This window comes from Pundamilia nyererei, unplaced genomic scaffold (genome assembly GCF_000239375.1).
Source record: "Pundamilia nyererei isolate P.nyererei 1_Seehausen unplaced genomic scaffold, PunNye1.0 scaffold00086, whole genome shotgun sequence".
Taxonomy (NCBI): domain Eukaryota; kingdom Metazoa; phylum Chordata; class Actinopteri; order Cichliformes; family Cichlidae; genus Pundamilia; species Pundamilia nyererei.
Window position 1 is genome coordinate 1,814,138 of NW_005187487.1, and position 15,178 is coordinate 1,829,315.

Below are 15,178 nucleotides of genomic sequence, written 5' to 3' on the forward strand. Positions count from 1 at the left end.
ACGGCGTGGATTTTGGACTGAGTGTGTTTTGTATCATGAGCTAAGTGAAGAGGAGTGTGAGTGTGTTTCCCCCCCAGCCTTGGACCTTCCCTTGGAATCCCTGGAGGCCACTCCCCACATTTGCTGTATATGTGTACATATCTCACCTGCTGCTGTAAATAAATCCTTTTCTGCATGCACAGCTCTGAATGCCACATTTGAATTATTATTTTTATTGTTATTAGTATCCCATTTCGTTTAGTTAACATATTTTTGTGCTACTACTTCCCTACTTTAAATCTTCCGTGACAGGCTCCGCCCTTTTTTAATGCCATGATTAAGCCCACTGTGATGCATTTGCCTCCAGTTACACCGCCAAATACTGTATCTGAGACTTTGCTCAATTCTTTCCATCATCTTGGATAAACTCTATAAATGTATTAACTATTGCTTTTTATTGTTTCTTTAGAGCTGTTGCCTGTTCCTCAGTTTCTTGAAGTACGTGGACCTGTCCCTCATTGTGAATCTTTGGTTTGAACGTGTGTGAGTGGGCAGGCCTTACTTTGTCAGAGGTTTTCCTGGATGCACATACTCTCAGCAGTTCCTGTTTGATCCGTAACTGGTACACCTGCACCAGATCACATCCCTCGTGAATATTTAAGGACTGGCTCAGTCATCCAGCCTTTGCCAGATTCTACAGCTCAACACTGGTATCAGATTCAGCCTTTTTTTCTTTCCTAGTGTGTGCCTGAGCTTCTCTCCCCGTCTCACATTGTCATGTGCCAGCCAGTCGGACTGAGAATTCACTTTGAAATAAATCTCTCAAGAAAACCTCTGTCTGGGATTCATCCGTCCCCTTGCACACGTCATCCTAATAAATAAACCTTGAATTGAGCTCCCACTGTTTGTGTGTGCAATTTTGACTCTGCTAATTATGCTTCATTCATGTTATTTGAGACATTGACTGTTTTACTGAGCAGTCCTGCTTGGTGCACTTTCCTGACCTGGAAAACACTAAAGCTGACCAGCTTGCACCTGATGAATAGTACATTTTTTTGTTTGTTTGTTTTGCTGTTCTGGACCCTGTTTTGCATAACTATTTAAATCCTTTCAATTCTTCCTTTTAAATTCTAATCCTTGTAGAACTGCAACCACATAAGCTAGCGCAATAATTATTTTTGCATATGAAACCGGAGGAGTTGTACTTACATTTTATGCCATCAGCTTGTCCTGATCAGCTGTTCATAACACTTCCTACATTGGAATAGCTGTTAGCACAAACTATCGCATGTCTGCCATTTCCTGCCCAAAACCGGAAATGACATCATTTTCACGGAAAATGTAGTTTTTTATCTTCGGGGCCTTGTAAGCCTATTCTGGTGTTTTTAAAAGTCGTGTTTGACTTTATGCTTTTCTGTATAGTTTCTGGGATGCTTAGAACTCAAATTGCACTGCTGGAAATAGTTTATTTTGATGCACTTTTTTTTTTTTTTTACAAATTTACATGATATTTATTTTTGGTTTTTCCTGCAGTGTATAAAAATTGGTATATCTCAAAAATAAAACTATGAAGACACTCAATGATAACATTCTAACATGGTGGGAATAAATAATGCATCGATCAGTTCTGGTATGATTTTTGTTCAAGCTGACTTCCTAGAAACCAGCCAAAATTAAAGCACTTATTATACAGACTAATAAGTAACTCACAGAGCTGCTGCATGTTTTGCATTCTGGAGTGGGCATTCTAAAACGTCTTGTGTACATTTATGTTCACTAAGAGCTCACAAAGAAATGAGTAATTATGGACGTGATTGTTATGTTTATCACTCTGCACCTGCAGATAAATCACTTAATTCTAACAAACACTTCATGAGAGAACGAAGAGGCATCTGTACAAACATTCTGGGATGCTACTCTTTTGAATCAACTTAAACCACAAAGGATGTAAGCAAAACATAATAGTTCTCTGTCCTAATGTGCTGGCCATGGTTATCCAGTGATTTACATAAATACATGTTAAACAGAAATATTCCCTGAACAGTTCGTAGACAGCAGATATATTTGTTACTAGCAATTTACTCTAAAATCCCAGAACTGTTTTCACAAAAATCAAATCAAACGTGTTTGGTTATTTTCCTCTGGAAAGAAAACTCACCAGAGTCCACTGACTACACTGGAAAGAGGCTCTTCGGGCCACATTTGATTTGACGGACACTCTCACCATTTCAAATTAAATACACTAGAATTTGTTTCAGCTGAATAGATTCGAAGTGAAAATGCTTAAAGACATGTGGCCTAAGGATGAACAGTCCTTTTCACGTGCTGCACATTAAGGTCTCTGTTTCAGAAATAGAAGAAAAGCAAAGGTGCAAATTGCACAGTTGTTCAGTTTTGTACATCTTGCAAAGATAATCCTGTATAATATAGAATTAGAGATCAGAAAATCATACAAACATTTACTGAACCTGACTGTTTTCCCCAATAGAGTGGCTGAGCAGCAAAAATCATGTCTGAAAAGTCTAGAGATTACAGATACAGTTACAGCTATTGTATGCACACAAAGGGACTGAGAGTAAGCCTGACGAGTAAGAGAGACAGAAGCTGATTTTTTTTCATGAGTCATCCAACCATTACACCTCCGGTTAAGAAATCACCAGACTGTGTAACCCTTCATCACTAAAGGACTTTTTTTGTATTACTCAGTGGTTCAATAAGTAAGCAAGTAAGACAATTCTGCTTTCCTCTGCATTCACTTTTTTTTTAAGAATTATTTTTGTTGTGGTATTAATATCTTAAAATATTTTATATTATTTGAAGTACCATGCTTTGCCATTATTTATGCTGTTTCTCTATAGCTTCTCGATTGCAAGAATCCATGTTTTCCTGTGTGGCAAATCATACCTGCGCTATATTTAGAAAGGTGGACGTAGAAACAGGCTGTATTACCTCATGTAGCTTTCTTCTTGTGGACTGTACGGTTACATTTTTTTTTCATCAACATTCCAACTTCAGCAATAGTGAGGGAAAAAACATTTCTTTGTTTTCCAGATACATCAAAACATCAGGTTTATTTACCAAAGCTTTATGCAAATATGATGACCTGCAGACTGGGCTCATGTTCAGTTTCAGTGAATAAATGCTAAGTGGCAGCAGACTTTGTAAACACATTGACGCTCTGATTTGTTTTCAATGTAGCTGTCACAAAAAGAAACAACAGTGTAAGAAAAAAACACACACAAAAAGACTACTGTCAGGTTTGTTAAAGGTGCTTTTTTCTTCAACTTGTTTTACTGAATAGCAACCTGATAGCTCTTGCAGATCTCACACATAAACCTGTGATGTGAGAAAAAATGCAGTGTACTTAATTTACTCTCTTTAAAAAATGCTGCTGTCTATCTGATAACCTTTCAGCTCAGATCCTATAAAAGTGTATATCTGAATATCCGTTGTATCGTGAAAACACAAAGCCCCGTTCCAAACGAACTTCCCGACGTTCAGCACGCAGCGGTCATCTTCCTCTTGAGCCTTCAGGAGGTGCACATCGCTGTCTTATCAAGCAGCGCTTGGCCCTTGTGGAGATTATATTTACTCTGTGCTGCCGTAAGCACCTTTCCTGACAGATTATATGAATTAAGGCCTTATTATGGGCTCTGGCCAGGAGCTGCATGTACCGATGATTTGTAATAAGGGCAGTGCTGAGGTGAGTCAGCAGCAACTGGCCTGATTACAGCAGCTGGACCTCAGGAGGAAAACCCGTGGCTCATCTGCGGTAAACAAACACCGCATGAGGGGAAGAACACTCCATTAGCTTCTTTGTACTTTGTAGGCAGACGCGGTTAGACAACACTTTCCATTCATAAGGATCACATTTGAAAAATGTCATCAATAATGGAATCTGTAAAGTAACTTGATGTCGCAGGAAGAAGAAAGACAGAAGAGCCATTTTGGTTCATAGGAATTAGACAATATTTTATATTCTTTTGTAGCAAAATGTTTTCACACATAAACAGGTTTTTTTTCTTGTTTTTGTCCTGGAACCTCAGGTGAGAATCATGACTATGTTGAGTCAAATACACACTTAAATTTATATCTTAGTTAGCAGAGTGGAGGGGGATGTTATATGATGTCACAAGCAGAGACGGCAGGTTAAAGGGTCACTTCACACATTCACTAAAATACATATTTCAACGTGTACCCCCAGTGTCGCAAAAGCAAATGTTTTCTGGTTTTATTTGCTCAAATTCCAAAATAAGCATCCTTGAAACTTCAGATGAAATAAAACAGATGGGAATAGATTTAGGTTTCTTCTGCTTACAGTCACAATGAATTCAATTTCAAAATCTTTAGCAAAACAACTTGTTTTAATATGTAAGGTAAAATGCTCTCCGCTTATAATAATGAGTGAAACTATCAGGATATAATGAGAAATTAATAGAAATGAAACCAAAAGAGGGAGGATGATTTGTTGCATGAAAGTGGACAATATAGATAAAAATGTACCTAACTTGTTTTTTTTTGTGACTTTGTTGCATCGTTGTCATTAAAACCTACTGTTATTGGCAAATTAGGCAGACAAGTGTCTGCAAACAAAATACCTGAGATACTAAAGTAACATGCTGATGATATTGGGTAATCTGACTTATTCTGTTAAGAATAAATAATAAATGTTATGAATCACACGGTCTGTAGCACTCATTCATTTGCAGCAAAGACAAAAATCTTCAAAAATGTAAGCTAACAATTGTTTAAAAAGTTGTAATGTTTTGGCAAACATTAAATTGAGGGTAAAACGACATTCGTTGAGGACTCAAAATCTCAAAGATAAAGATTAACACTTTATTACGGGCTCAGTCATTTCGATTTTTTCTGTTCAGCATTGTGTAGGTATTCCTCAGGCTAGCAAATTCCTGCGAAAAGTTACATAGTTGGCAGTGATTCAAAGTGTTTCATACAGTTTTTCGTGGAAAACAATATGCTGGGAACAAAAAAAAATCAGACAGTGATACAGAAGCATGTCTGTGTAGCTTATTGCTGCACCTGGGCTACAGCTCTGGTACAGAAGAACATTTACACTGATATTGGAGGGTTTTGATGAGAACTGTTTTGCTGCTGCTGCTGAGGAATTAGTTTTTGTTCAATTCATGAATCAGATCATTTTGGAGCTGAACTGGAAAATGGGAACGATTGTCAAAACAGTAGAAATGTTATTATAAAACAATATATGGTTCTTAAAGAAGTAAGGACTAATATATGGGTACTTTTCTGTCACTTTTATACAAACAAACAAGATAATTTTGCAAAAAGAAAAAAGAAAGAAAGAAAAAACTGTATAGATGTTTTTTCCTTATTTCCTTAGTTTTCTTTTCATTGATTTAATATCAATCAAACTTTTGAGTGTAAATCCAAAACTGCTGCTGGTTAAGTTGAACGTGGGTGTTAAGGTGAAATATGACATGTCTCTACTGATTAGAGTCACAACACTGACAGTTGGTAAATAATTGTGTGGTGAAAGCATAGAAAGAGCAAAGAAGGCAGAAAAGTCACTGCACGGGTATGTTTATATCTAGCCTTTGCCACAATAACACAAAGAATGTTTCGTTTTATAAAGGACTCCATGTAGATTGCTTTTGTTCAACAAACTGTGATGTGGAAACTGATTATGAAAATCCATATCTAGCTACAGGCAAAAAAAAAGTGAAGTAAAATAATACCAATCGTAGTTTAAACATAACATTATTGCCATTACCAAGATGAATGTTATGTGCAAACACACCTACACATTGATTTTATGTCATTTATGCTCTCACTCTCTTATTTGCAAACTGTGGAAGCTGCCATGCTGACCAACAGAGACTGCCCACGAGAGTGAGCTCAACAGTAAAACCTTTGGATTTAAAAACAAGGTTGGTTTTTTTATGTTTTATAATGCAAATGTAATATTTTAAATGACACAAAAGTAACTCCATGCCTCAACTGTCTCAGTCCTAAATGCACATGTGGCTTTCTGGAACAAAGTGCTATCCCTGCAACTGAATAAAAAGAATAATAAGAAAAAAAGTCTCATTCATCCATTGGAGCAGTGCACGCTTCGTCCCATAACCCTGTTGCAATCATCTTGAACAAATGATTTATGTCGTTGGCCACTTTGTAGGTATTACTCTGAATTTATCATTTATTTTAGACACATTATTAGAGAATGTTTGTGCTTTTTAAATTGCTGAATTTATAAGCTCATGATTTTAAAGCTCATTTGGATATACTGTATGTCATATACAGTTAAACACACTTAATGTCAGCAGTGTGGCTCACTGGCTAGAATGGATATACTGTATGGCACGGATACAGTGCAACTCAGTATTGAGGCAAAACATGTAATATACACTCTGGTCCACCGCGTCCATTTCACGCTTTGCCTCTCCAAAACATGAAATGGACACACATACAGAAGTTACATTACCGCATCACCAGCAGTGGGAGATAATATATTTAGAGCCAAGAAGTCAGTAGTGACCAAAAAAACATATGCAGGACATTCCAAGGTCCTTAATCGCCACAAATGGTTAAGCTAGGGGGCTAATATGTATTTACATGTAAATGTGTTAATAATATCTATTTAAACACTTTACTGTGATTATTTTCAAGTTGGCTTGAAATAAAATATCTCCCTCTTCTTTTACTGCAGCTTACTGGAACTTCGACATGCGTGTCCTTTTCACGCTTCGTAGAGGCAAAGAGTGAAACGGACACGGTGGACTGGCGTGTCTATTGCACGTTTTGTGGTGATATTGGGTTAAACAATGATTAAAGCTTTAGGTAAACAGGGTCCTGATCATTTTTGTAACAGATGTAACAGATCTATAGAAGAGATACATTGTTAAACTATATATATATTGGTCTGCATTTTCCAACACCGTTGTATTGCACTAGAGGCAAAGCTCTCTGAAACCATGAGCAAATAAAACCAAGATTGTCTACAGTGTACATGCAGGAATACCACTTGAGATAAGTTGGACAATAAGTATTTTAGTCATTTGAGTGGCTTGACCCTTTAACAAAAGCCAGTCCTCCACTTCCCCCTTGCAGTATCACATAAAATCCCATTTCAATAAGCCAACTAACAATGATCAAGTTGGTACGTCACAGTAAAGCACCTTCTCACTGTTTGCTTCACATAAAAATAAAAGTACTACTGCACGATTGCCCCCTTCCCCCATCCCCATTTACATTCTCACCCAGTTATTGTACAAAAAGAATGCCAATATACAGAACGGTACACCTACTGTAGGGAAGAAACGAAAACCGATGACCATCCCACATGTTAAAATGCAGCAGAGATCCACAGAATATCGAGAAAGGCATTAAAATGCAGAGATGTTGCAGTTTTGATCAGCAGTAATCTGAGTAGAGTCTAATTCAAAGTATTTTACTGCAATGTACAGCCCTGTATGAAAGAGAATGAAAGATAAATGGGCTCTCTGATGGATCAATTGAAATAATACATAAACCAACAAAGGTTCTGTATCATGTAACTTGGTGAAATGTTTGGCCCTTAATGAGTTATCGTTCCCCTTTTTTCCTTTCTTCTAAGCAGCACGATGACCTTTATCAAATGACAAATTCCTCCATTTAACCTGGCTAAATGAGTAATTGCCATACTCTCTTGTTTGTGTTACCTCATGAGAATAACAGCCTGACGATAGATCCTGCTTTTGGCAGCTTTGGGCAAATGATTAAGTGAGCTTGATGGATTTCAAACACCATCCACGTCCAGTGACTATAATATATCTTGATAACATCTGAAACCGTACCCTGAGGCGAACACTCTGTTTACATCAATGGGCCTTTTGCCTGCAGGGACCATTGTCACCAGGGCTAACCTATGGGGAGAGTATCAAAGCACTCAAACTGACATTTTGTTAGAGCAGGATTTAACCTGAGCTGGAAACACACTGGATTTTGACTGGATGGCAACAAATAGTTTTTTGACAGCTTTATAATCAAGCAAAGAACTTTGTGTGTGGAGCTGTTTGTGTTCAATCTTAGCTGTAGTCCTACTTGCTTTAAAATAACAACGTACGATACATAACCTGAGGTACAAATACAAGACTGGCTTGCTGTGGTTCATTGTTATGGTATTTAGAAAATAGGACCATATTGTTACTGAAAATTAATCATGTTATCAATTTGAAAGTGTTTGCAATGGCTGTATGAGAGATGGTAGCCTCTACATATGTGTATGTGTGAGAGGGTCTGTTTGTATGTGACCAACAGCTACAACCTCAGTACCGAGATGTGCTTCTGCTGATGAATTGCCTCAAATAATAAATAGTAAAAATGATAGAAAAAATGACTGAAAATAAAAATGACTTTGTTTTAATTTTCTACTAGCTCCTCTGGTCTTTCTACTGTTGCAGTAGTCCCATTTCATGCTGAGGGTCCATGACATTGTGATCCACTTCACCACAATCGAGGCAAATCCTCTTGGTATTCAGTTGTTTTAATAAAGACATAGTAAATCCACTTAGAATTTCTTGTCTTTCTTTCCCCTTTCTCCCCTCAGGGATAATCTCATGTACCCTGTGGTTTGGGAAATATTCCTTGTGGGCCATTTCTGCAGTTGTTTTAAAATGGGGACATTTTTCAAATACAGTTTGACACTGTCAGAGATGAGATCATGACCAGGAATCTATTGATTTGAGTGTCTTATATTATCACTTGGGTTAGCTTCATGCAGAAGATAGTTTCCCTTTGGGATATCCTTCACTTTTCACTCATGTTTCTTTTATTCTCATATAGATTTATTGTTTGGTCATGAATCTCACATGTGGTCTCTATGGTCTTCAAACCGTGCTCTCCATTACCCACTCAGAGCTCTCAAAACTGGGCTTCTCATCCTCACTGTCATCATACTGCAGCAGCATGCCATTAACAGACAGACTGCGTTTAGTCCAGATATTACTGATCCTGCGTGGGTAGCTGCTGCGACTCTGTGTGGCCCCTACGTGACCCATATCAAACGAATGGCTCCTCTTTGGTTTACCCTCCTGGGGGAGCCCTAGGATGCGTCCGAGCATGGTTGTGGACTCTGCCCTTCCAAGCAATGGTTCTTTATCAGATGGTGGTGCCACAGCCACTGCCATAGCATTGGAACTGGTGGAGGGTCCAGAAGTCCCTGCGCCGTCTCTCCCTGCCCCTCGCAGCTCCAGTGAGGTGAAGGCCCCTAAAAGGTGGTCCAAGTTTGGGCGTGCTTTGGGGCCATGCCTCCTGAACTTGTTGCTGGGCAGGGTGGTGCACTCACTGCTTTGCATGCTGTAGCGGTCACCAGCCCCTCTTGCTGTTTGGCTGTCTAACGAGTTAGAAGAGGAGGAGGATGAAGAGAGACTGCTCTGGAGCGATCCACACTTGAATTCTACCATTTCCTCACGCATGACCACCACTGTAGATTTGACCTGTGGTGGGGCACCGTTGAACCTGTTCATTCCTCCGTTCGTCTGAGAGTATGTGTTACTCACAGTGGGCAGTTTATTAGTCTGGATCCCACTCGTCACCTTATAGCGAACCATGAGGATAATGATGAAAACCAGCAGTGTGGCCACGATGATGCCACCGATGACCAGGATCATAGTGCCACCCATGAAGCCACTGTGAATAGACTGACACTGTGGGTAATCCTCAGTGGTGACAAATTGGACACAGCCTACAATATTGGTGGCAGTGAGAGTCGTAGCAGTATCATCCCAAATGGCCAAGACACACAGGTCATACTGCATCCCTGGGACCAGATTAGTGAGTACAAAGGCCCTGTTAGTCATGGGAATCATTCTGAAAACAGAAACAGAGAGATGACATTAAAAATACAGACTTCTTGACACAGGGATTCAAAACAAGGCCATAGTACCAAAATGTTGAAAGTAGTTTGAATTAATATCTTATGCTTTGACATATCAAGGAAATAGTACACAATTAACCATGCTAAGTAGTTATTTATATGCACAAAGTAATTCAAAAAGATGACTTCATTGCTCCCGGTATATACCATTTGATATCCATGCAAGCAAATAGTAATGAGATAAATAGTGAATGGCCAATTTTTAAATATTGTTTTGGCTAAATGTAATATCTTGTACAATCCATTAAACACGCATTAAGTTGTTTCAAGTCAATTTGTTATTATTTCTGATGTTTTAATATGACTGCTTAATTAAGCTTCAGTGCTTTTTGAGTTAAACTGAAACTCAAATCTGCAGTAAGTTAATTGCCCAAGAGCTTTGCCAATGAAAAGGGTGTTTTCAAAACCTGTATTTTGTTGCACAGACAGCAACTGCTTTTATCCACTCATTCATCTGGATATTTGATCTCAGAGACATTTAATTAGTAAATCCTTTTTCTCCACGTGTCAAAACATGTAATTTAAAACCCTGCGCATGACTTTCCAACTGAATGCAGTAAAGTTTTTTAAGTGTTACAATTGTCTTGCTTCTTTGTAGGGTAATTTGCTGTGCTTGACAGGTCGCACATGCTGCCATCGAATCCAAAACTTCAAAGTAGTTGGATTTAAAATGCTGTTTTGATGCTAAATTAATAAATCTCTGGTGATGCCAATTAGTGGACATGCACAGTTTGGAAAATACTTTTTTTGTGTTTAGGATACTTTACGTATAATTTGACGACCACTTTCAGCTACCGTGCCCTAGACCATTAGATTTTTAAAAATCTAACACAGGAGCAGTACCATAAGGAACAGGTTGCACCTTGAAGTGACGTGCTATGATTTGGAAACTGAACTGAATTAAACAGAATTAAATAGAATGGACGTTGGCCATTGATCTTCTGCCAAAAAAGACAATAGATGAATATAATTGGTCTTCAATCTTGCTTTAACATCATGGTTAGAGAAGCCTCAACAAACTTTCGAATCCAAGCCATTTTTGAGGGGTGTATAAAACATAATGTATTTCAACTTTTGATTTGAAAATGTATCATATTCCAACACAATTTTGTAATTACATGTACAATACAACAAATAATTTATTGATGTGAAACTGGAAAACACTGGGGTAAAAAGGTTTAGACTCCAACATACCCATAAGGGCATGTATAAATAGATTCCTCAGTCATTCATCCATTGTTGCTTGCTGTTTTCTTATAGCATATGTGTTGAAAGCTTTGATCCCTCTGAAGTGCCTCCACCAAAGAGCCCAGACACCAGCGGGGCTACAGTTCATTATTCATCCTTAATTGCCTCTTTCTCCCATAACCAGGAAGAAGCTGTGCTTCCTCACATGTTCCAGTGGACTCATGCAATCCCTCCTCTGCTCCACATGGCTGTGATTGATTTTTAATCATGCCATTGTTTCAGTGCAGGCAGTGGGAAACTACATCGGCCAGCTAGGGGTGCACATATGCATGCTATGAAAGGATATCAGTATTAATTCAGAAACAGTAGTTGTCCTGTCTTTTCACATTATCTTTTCCTTCCAGTTTATAATGTGTATTCTGGTGTGCAGATAAATGAATTGCTTTAGGCCATTTTTTCTTCTGTATATAAAGTACATACTGAGGATTACATTAAAGAATAAAGCATCAAATCACATGGTAAGCAAAGTCAGTGCTCAACACTTAAATTAATGGCTACCAACTGTGCACTAAAGTGAAGTTAAACTAAGAAATTCATCCTTAAATCTGCATTTAAGAACTTGCATGGTTTTAATATCTCAAACTAGCATTCAAACAAATAAATGTACATGTTTTGTTATATGGGGCCAGTCTTGACTGACAACATCAAGAATGCAATTTAAATAATCTCTTTTCAGGGAAACAATTTTGCTGCTGCGAATCACTGAATGAAAAAAGAAAATACATTTTACAAAGCTTACATTAGCCTTACAGTTGCAGTTTTGTACAAATTAGAGAAAATTCATAAGGCTGTTTACTAGAACACAGATGAGTCATCCACTGTTTCTGTCACTGGGATGAAAAAAAAAATCTCAAAATTCATGTTGTTCCCTTTTTCTGGCATGAAAAGCTGGCACTAAGTATGAAGGCAAGGATATCAGATAAACAGCTTATTATTGAATTTACAGTGATGGCAAGTTGCATTAAAAGCATTTGGGCAGAGTGATATCTTTCACAATTGCTGTGCACAGTTCTATTCTTAGAATCCTAGCTAATATCCAGCCATTTGGATTTTCTTATTATTTCATTAGATCAGGTATTGGTGATCAGATATGGTGTTTGATAGAGAAAGTAAGCCTCAGTTATCAGTGCTAGTAAGCATGAAATGAAAATGCTCAATTTTCGGCCTAAAACAGACCATAATGTGGTAATGTATAAACTCCAGCATACTAGTCATTCAAGGATCCTTCAGTGAGTTTCTTTACATAAGTTAACATTAGTTTGAGGAAACAAAACACATTATGTGGCAAAAAAAAAAGGTGTAGGGGGTCGGGTTAGATCAGTGAGTGAGCAGACAACCATATGCCGTATGGCCGGAGAGCACTAGGCCCAAGTTAGAGTCTGACCTGCGGCCCTTTGGTGCATGTCTTCCCCTCTCTTCAAAAAAGGCCAAGTTGTCCTATAAATTGGGACTCATACTGTATGAATAAATCTGATTGTTGTTACTCATCCTTTAACCTCCTAGGACCTGGTGTCCACATATGTGGACATCACATATTGGGTTGCCTAGATTCTAGACCACAATACGAAATTTAGCTCTACGAGGGCCTGATATCCTCTTCTCAGAAACTACATCACGTAAAAAGATAATTCTTTGGTTTTACATTCATCAGATCCCAATCAGCCCAAATAGCAAAGACAAATTAAAAATGCATGCCATGAAAGAGTTGGGGTCTTAGGAGGTTAATGTACCTAAATGCATCAATTTAATATTAAACAACATGGCTGTATTTTTGTATTTCCAAACAGTTATCTTTGCTGAATGTTGCCGCTTTCACTGTCTCATTTGACATAGGAAATTGATTTCACAGAGCCCAAAGATCTTCAGTAACAGTCTCCAAGCTCACACTTTATGAACTTGAGCAGCTTAAGAAGGATACATTGAAATGAGGGTCTATAATCCTTTTTCTTCTTGGATTTCTAATTAATGGTTCAGGGCAAGGATTGCACTTTGGATTGCACTTTTTGCTTAAAAATGTGAACACAGCAACCCGTCAATTCTCAATTTAAAGAAAAAAATCTCAAGAAGGATTAAGAAAAATGAATGTTGATCTTCAAGTAACACTTCAAAGGAACTGACTGTCTCAAGTACTCACCCACCAAACAATTAACAGCTGACAGAAGAAACCCAACTGTATGTATTCTAAAGCGAAAGATTACACTCAAGACTCAGTGTGCCACTTTGAAGAGAGAGTTATTAGCCCATACTTAGATGTAATCAAGTTTCAGTAATCACTCTTACCTGTAAATGAGGACTTCATCTTCAGAACAATTGTACTGAAGCTGATACATTTTGACCTTTGGAGTTGCTTTGCTAACACTCCACTTGACCAGAGCAGAAACAGCGGTCACTTCTGATACAGACACCACCTTCTCTGGAAGAGTTTTAGGCTCCCCTTTACTGATCTTAGTAGAGCTTGTTATGTCTGACAGGCCTGACTTGTTCTGGGTGGTACGGCTTGTACCATTACTCAGATGGGGGAGTTGAATGATTGATAGTTCAATGGACGCTGTAGATTCTCCTGCAGCATTAGCAGCAATGCAGGTGAATGTACCGTAGTCCTTAGATGTGGTGACTGTTATATCCAGAGTCCCATTTTCATATACAGTTGCTCTGGAGGAGTTGCTAATCAAACGGTCATCAGGAGCAACCCAATGCACAGTTGGCATTGGATCGCCAACAGCTTTGCAGCGCAAGCTAGCTGTCTGTCCCTCGAGCACGAGCAATTTGTGTGTATGTTGTGTGATCAGAGGGGGCTCACACACAAATTCCTCCTCACGAACAGACCAAAAGTAGCGTCCCTTTAGACTGGCAGGAGAAGCACAGGTTTCCATATCGTCCTCCCGTTCCAGTCTCCGAAGCCAAAGCACTTCACAATTGCAGTGCAAAGGGTTTCCACCAAAACTTAGTGAGAGCAGGGGTGCATATGGTGTGCTCATCACCACATTGCTCTGGGAACGTGCAAAGATAGGATCTGGAGGGAGCTTCTGAAGACGATTAGAGGTGAGGTCCAAGCGTGCCAGTTTGTCGAGATCTGTAAAGGTTCCCTCAGCAATGAAGGAGATGAGGTTATGGTCCAGACTCATTTGATGGAGGTTAACCATCTTTCGGATGGCCTCCCAAGGCACAGTGCGCAAGTTGTTATATGACAGATCAAGATCCTCCAGTGTCAGTAACAAGTCATCAAAGGCTACTTTAGAGATACGGCTCAATTGATTGTTGTTGAGGATCAGGTGTTGCAGGTTAACCAGTCCTCGGAGGTCATCTGGTCCCAGTTCAGTCAACCGGTTACTATCCATGTGTAACGATCTTAATGTCTCCAGGTCAATAAATGAGAAAGGCTGGATGTCGCTGATGGTGTTCCGGGACAAAGTGAGATCCACCAGACCTGTCATATTGGCAAAGTCCAGGGTGGAGATCTTTAGGATGAAGTTGCCACCCAGCCGGAGCTCCACAGTTCGCCGGTCAATGTCTGGTGGAACAAAGAGCAAACCTTTGGAGGGGCATAAAGTCCCCAAGGACTCTGACAAGTTCTGGCAGACACAGTATTTGGGACATGCATGGACCATCGTAACTGCAGTTCCCAGGAACAGGAGACTGATGACCACTTTGTCCATGTTAGCTTATGCAACGAGGACCTGAAAAAAAGAAAAACAAAACAAAAGATAATCAGAATCAGAATACTTTATTGATCCCTGGGGGAAATTATTTTTTGTTACAGTGCTCCATTAAGCTTTATGATCAAAACTAACGTTATACATTTTCAGTTGCATGTAACTTAATGAGCCTGTGTGATCATGGATTGTGTACAGGGTTGAGAGCCATAAATCCAGTTCTGACAGAATGCCAGTATAGTCTTTGGACCATATGGTCCAAAAGCGCTTGTTTAATGAGCAGGTCTGATATTTATGCTTGAGACTATTTTACATTAATATTCTCTATTATAACCTTCATATGCATGTACTTTGCAATGCAAAGAAGGTGTGAGAAATCACACGAGGATTGTCTGAATGAAGCTCA

At 38.9% G+C, this 15,178-nt stretch overlaps 1 protein-coding gene across 2 annotated transcripts in view; it reads right to left on the bottom strand.

Moving 5' to 3' along the window:
• Positions 1 to 8,339: 8,339 nt before the first annotated feature.
• Positions 8,340 to 15,178, bottom strand: part of LOC102202217 (leucine-rich repeat and fibronectin type-III domain-containing protein 2) — a 132,394-nt gene continuing 125,555 nt past the window's right edge. For both annotated transcript variants that reach the window (XM_005738764.1, XM_005738765.1), the window contains exons 4-5: positions 13,400 to 14,796; positions 8,340 to 9,804 (exon numbers count right to left, since the gene is read on the bottom strand). In XM_005738764.1, the coding sequence (XP_005738821.1) occupies positions 8,823 to 9,804; positions 13,400 to 14,775 (2,358 nt within the window). In that variant the 5' untranslated portion in view covers positions 14,776 to 14,796 and the 3' untranslated portion in view covers positions 8,340 to 8,822. The remainder of the gene's footprint in view (positions 9,805 to 13,399; positions 14,797 to 15,178) is intronic.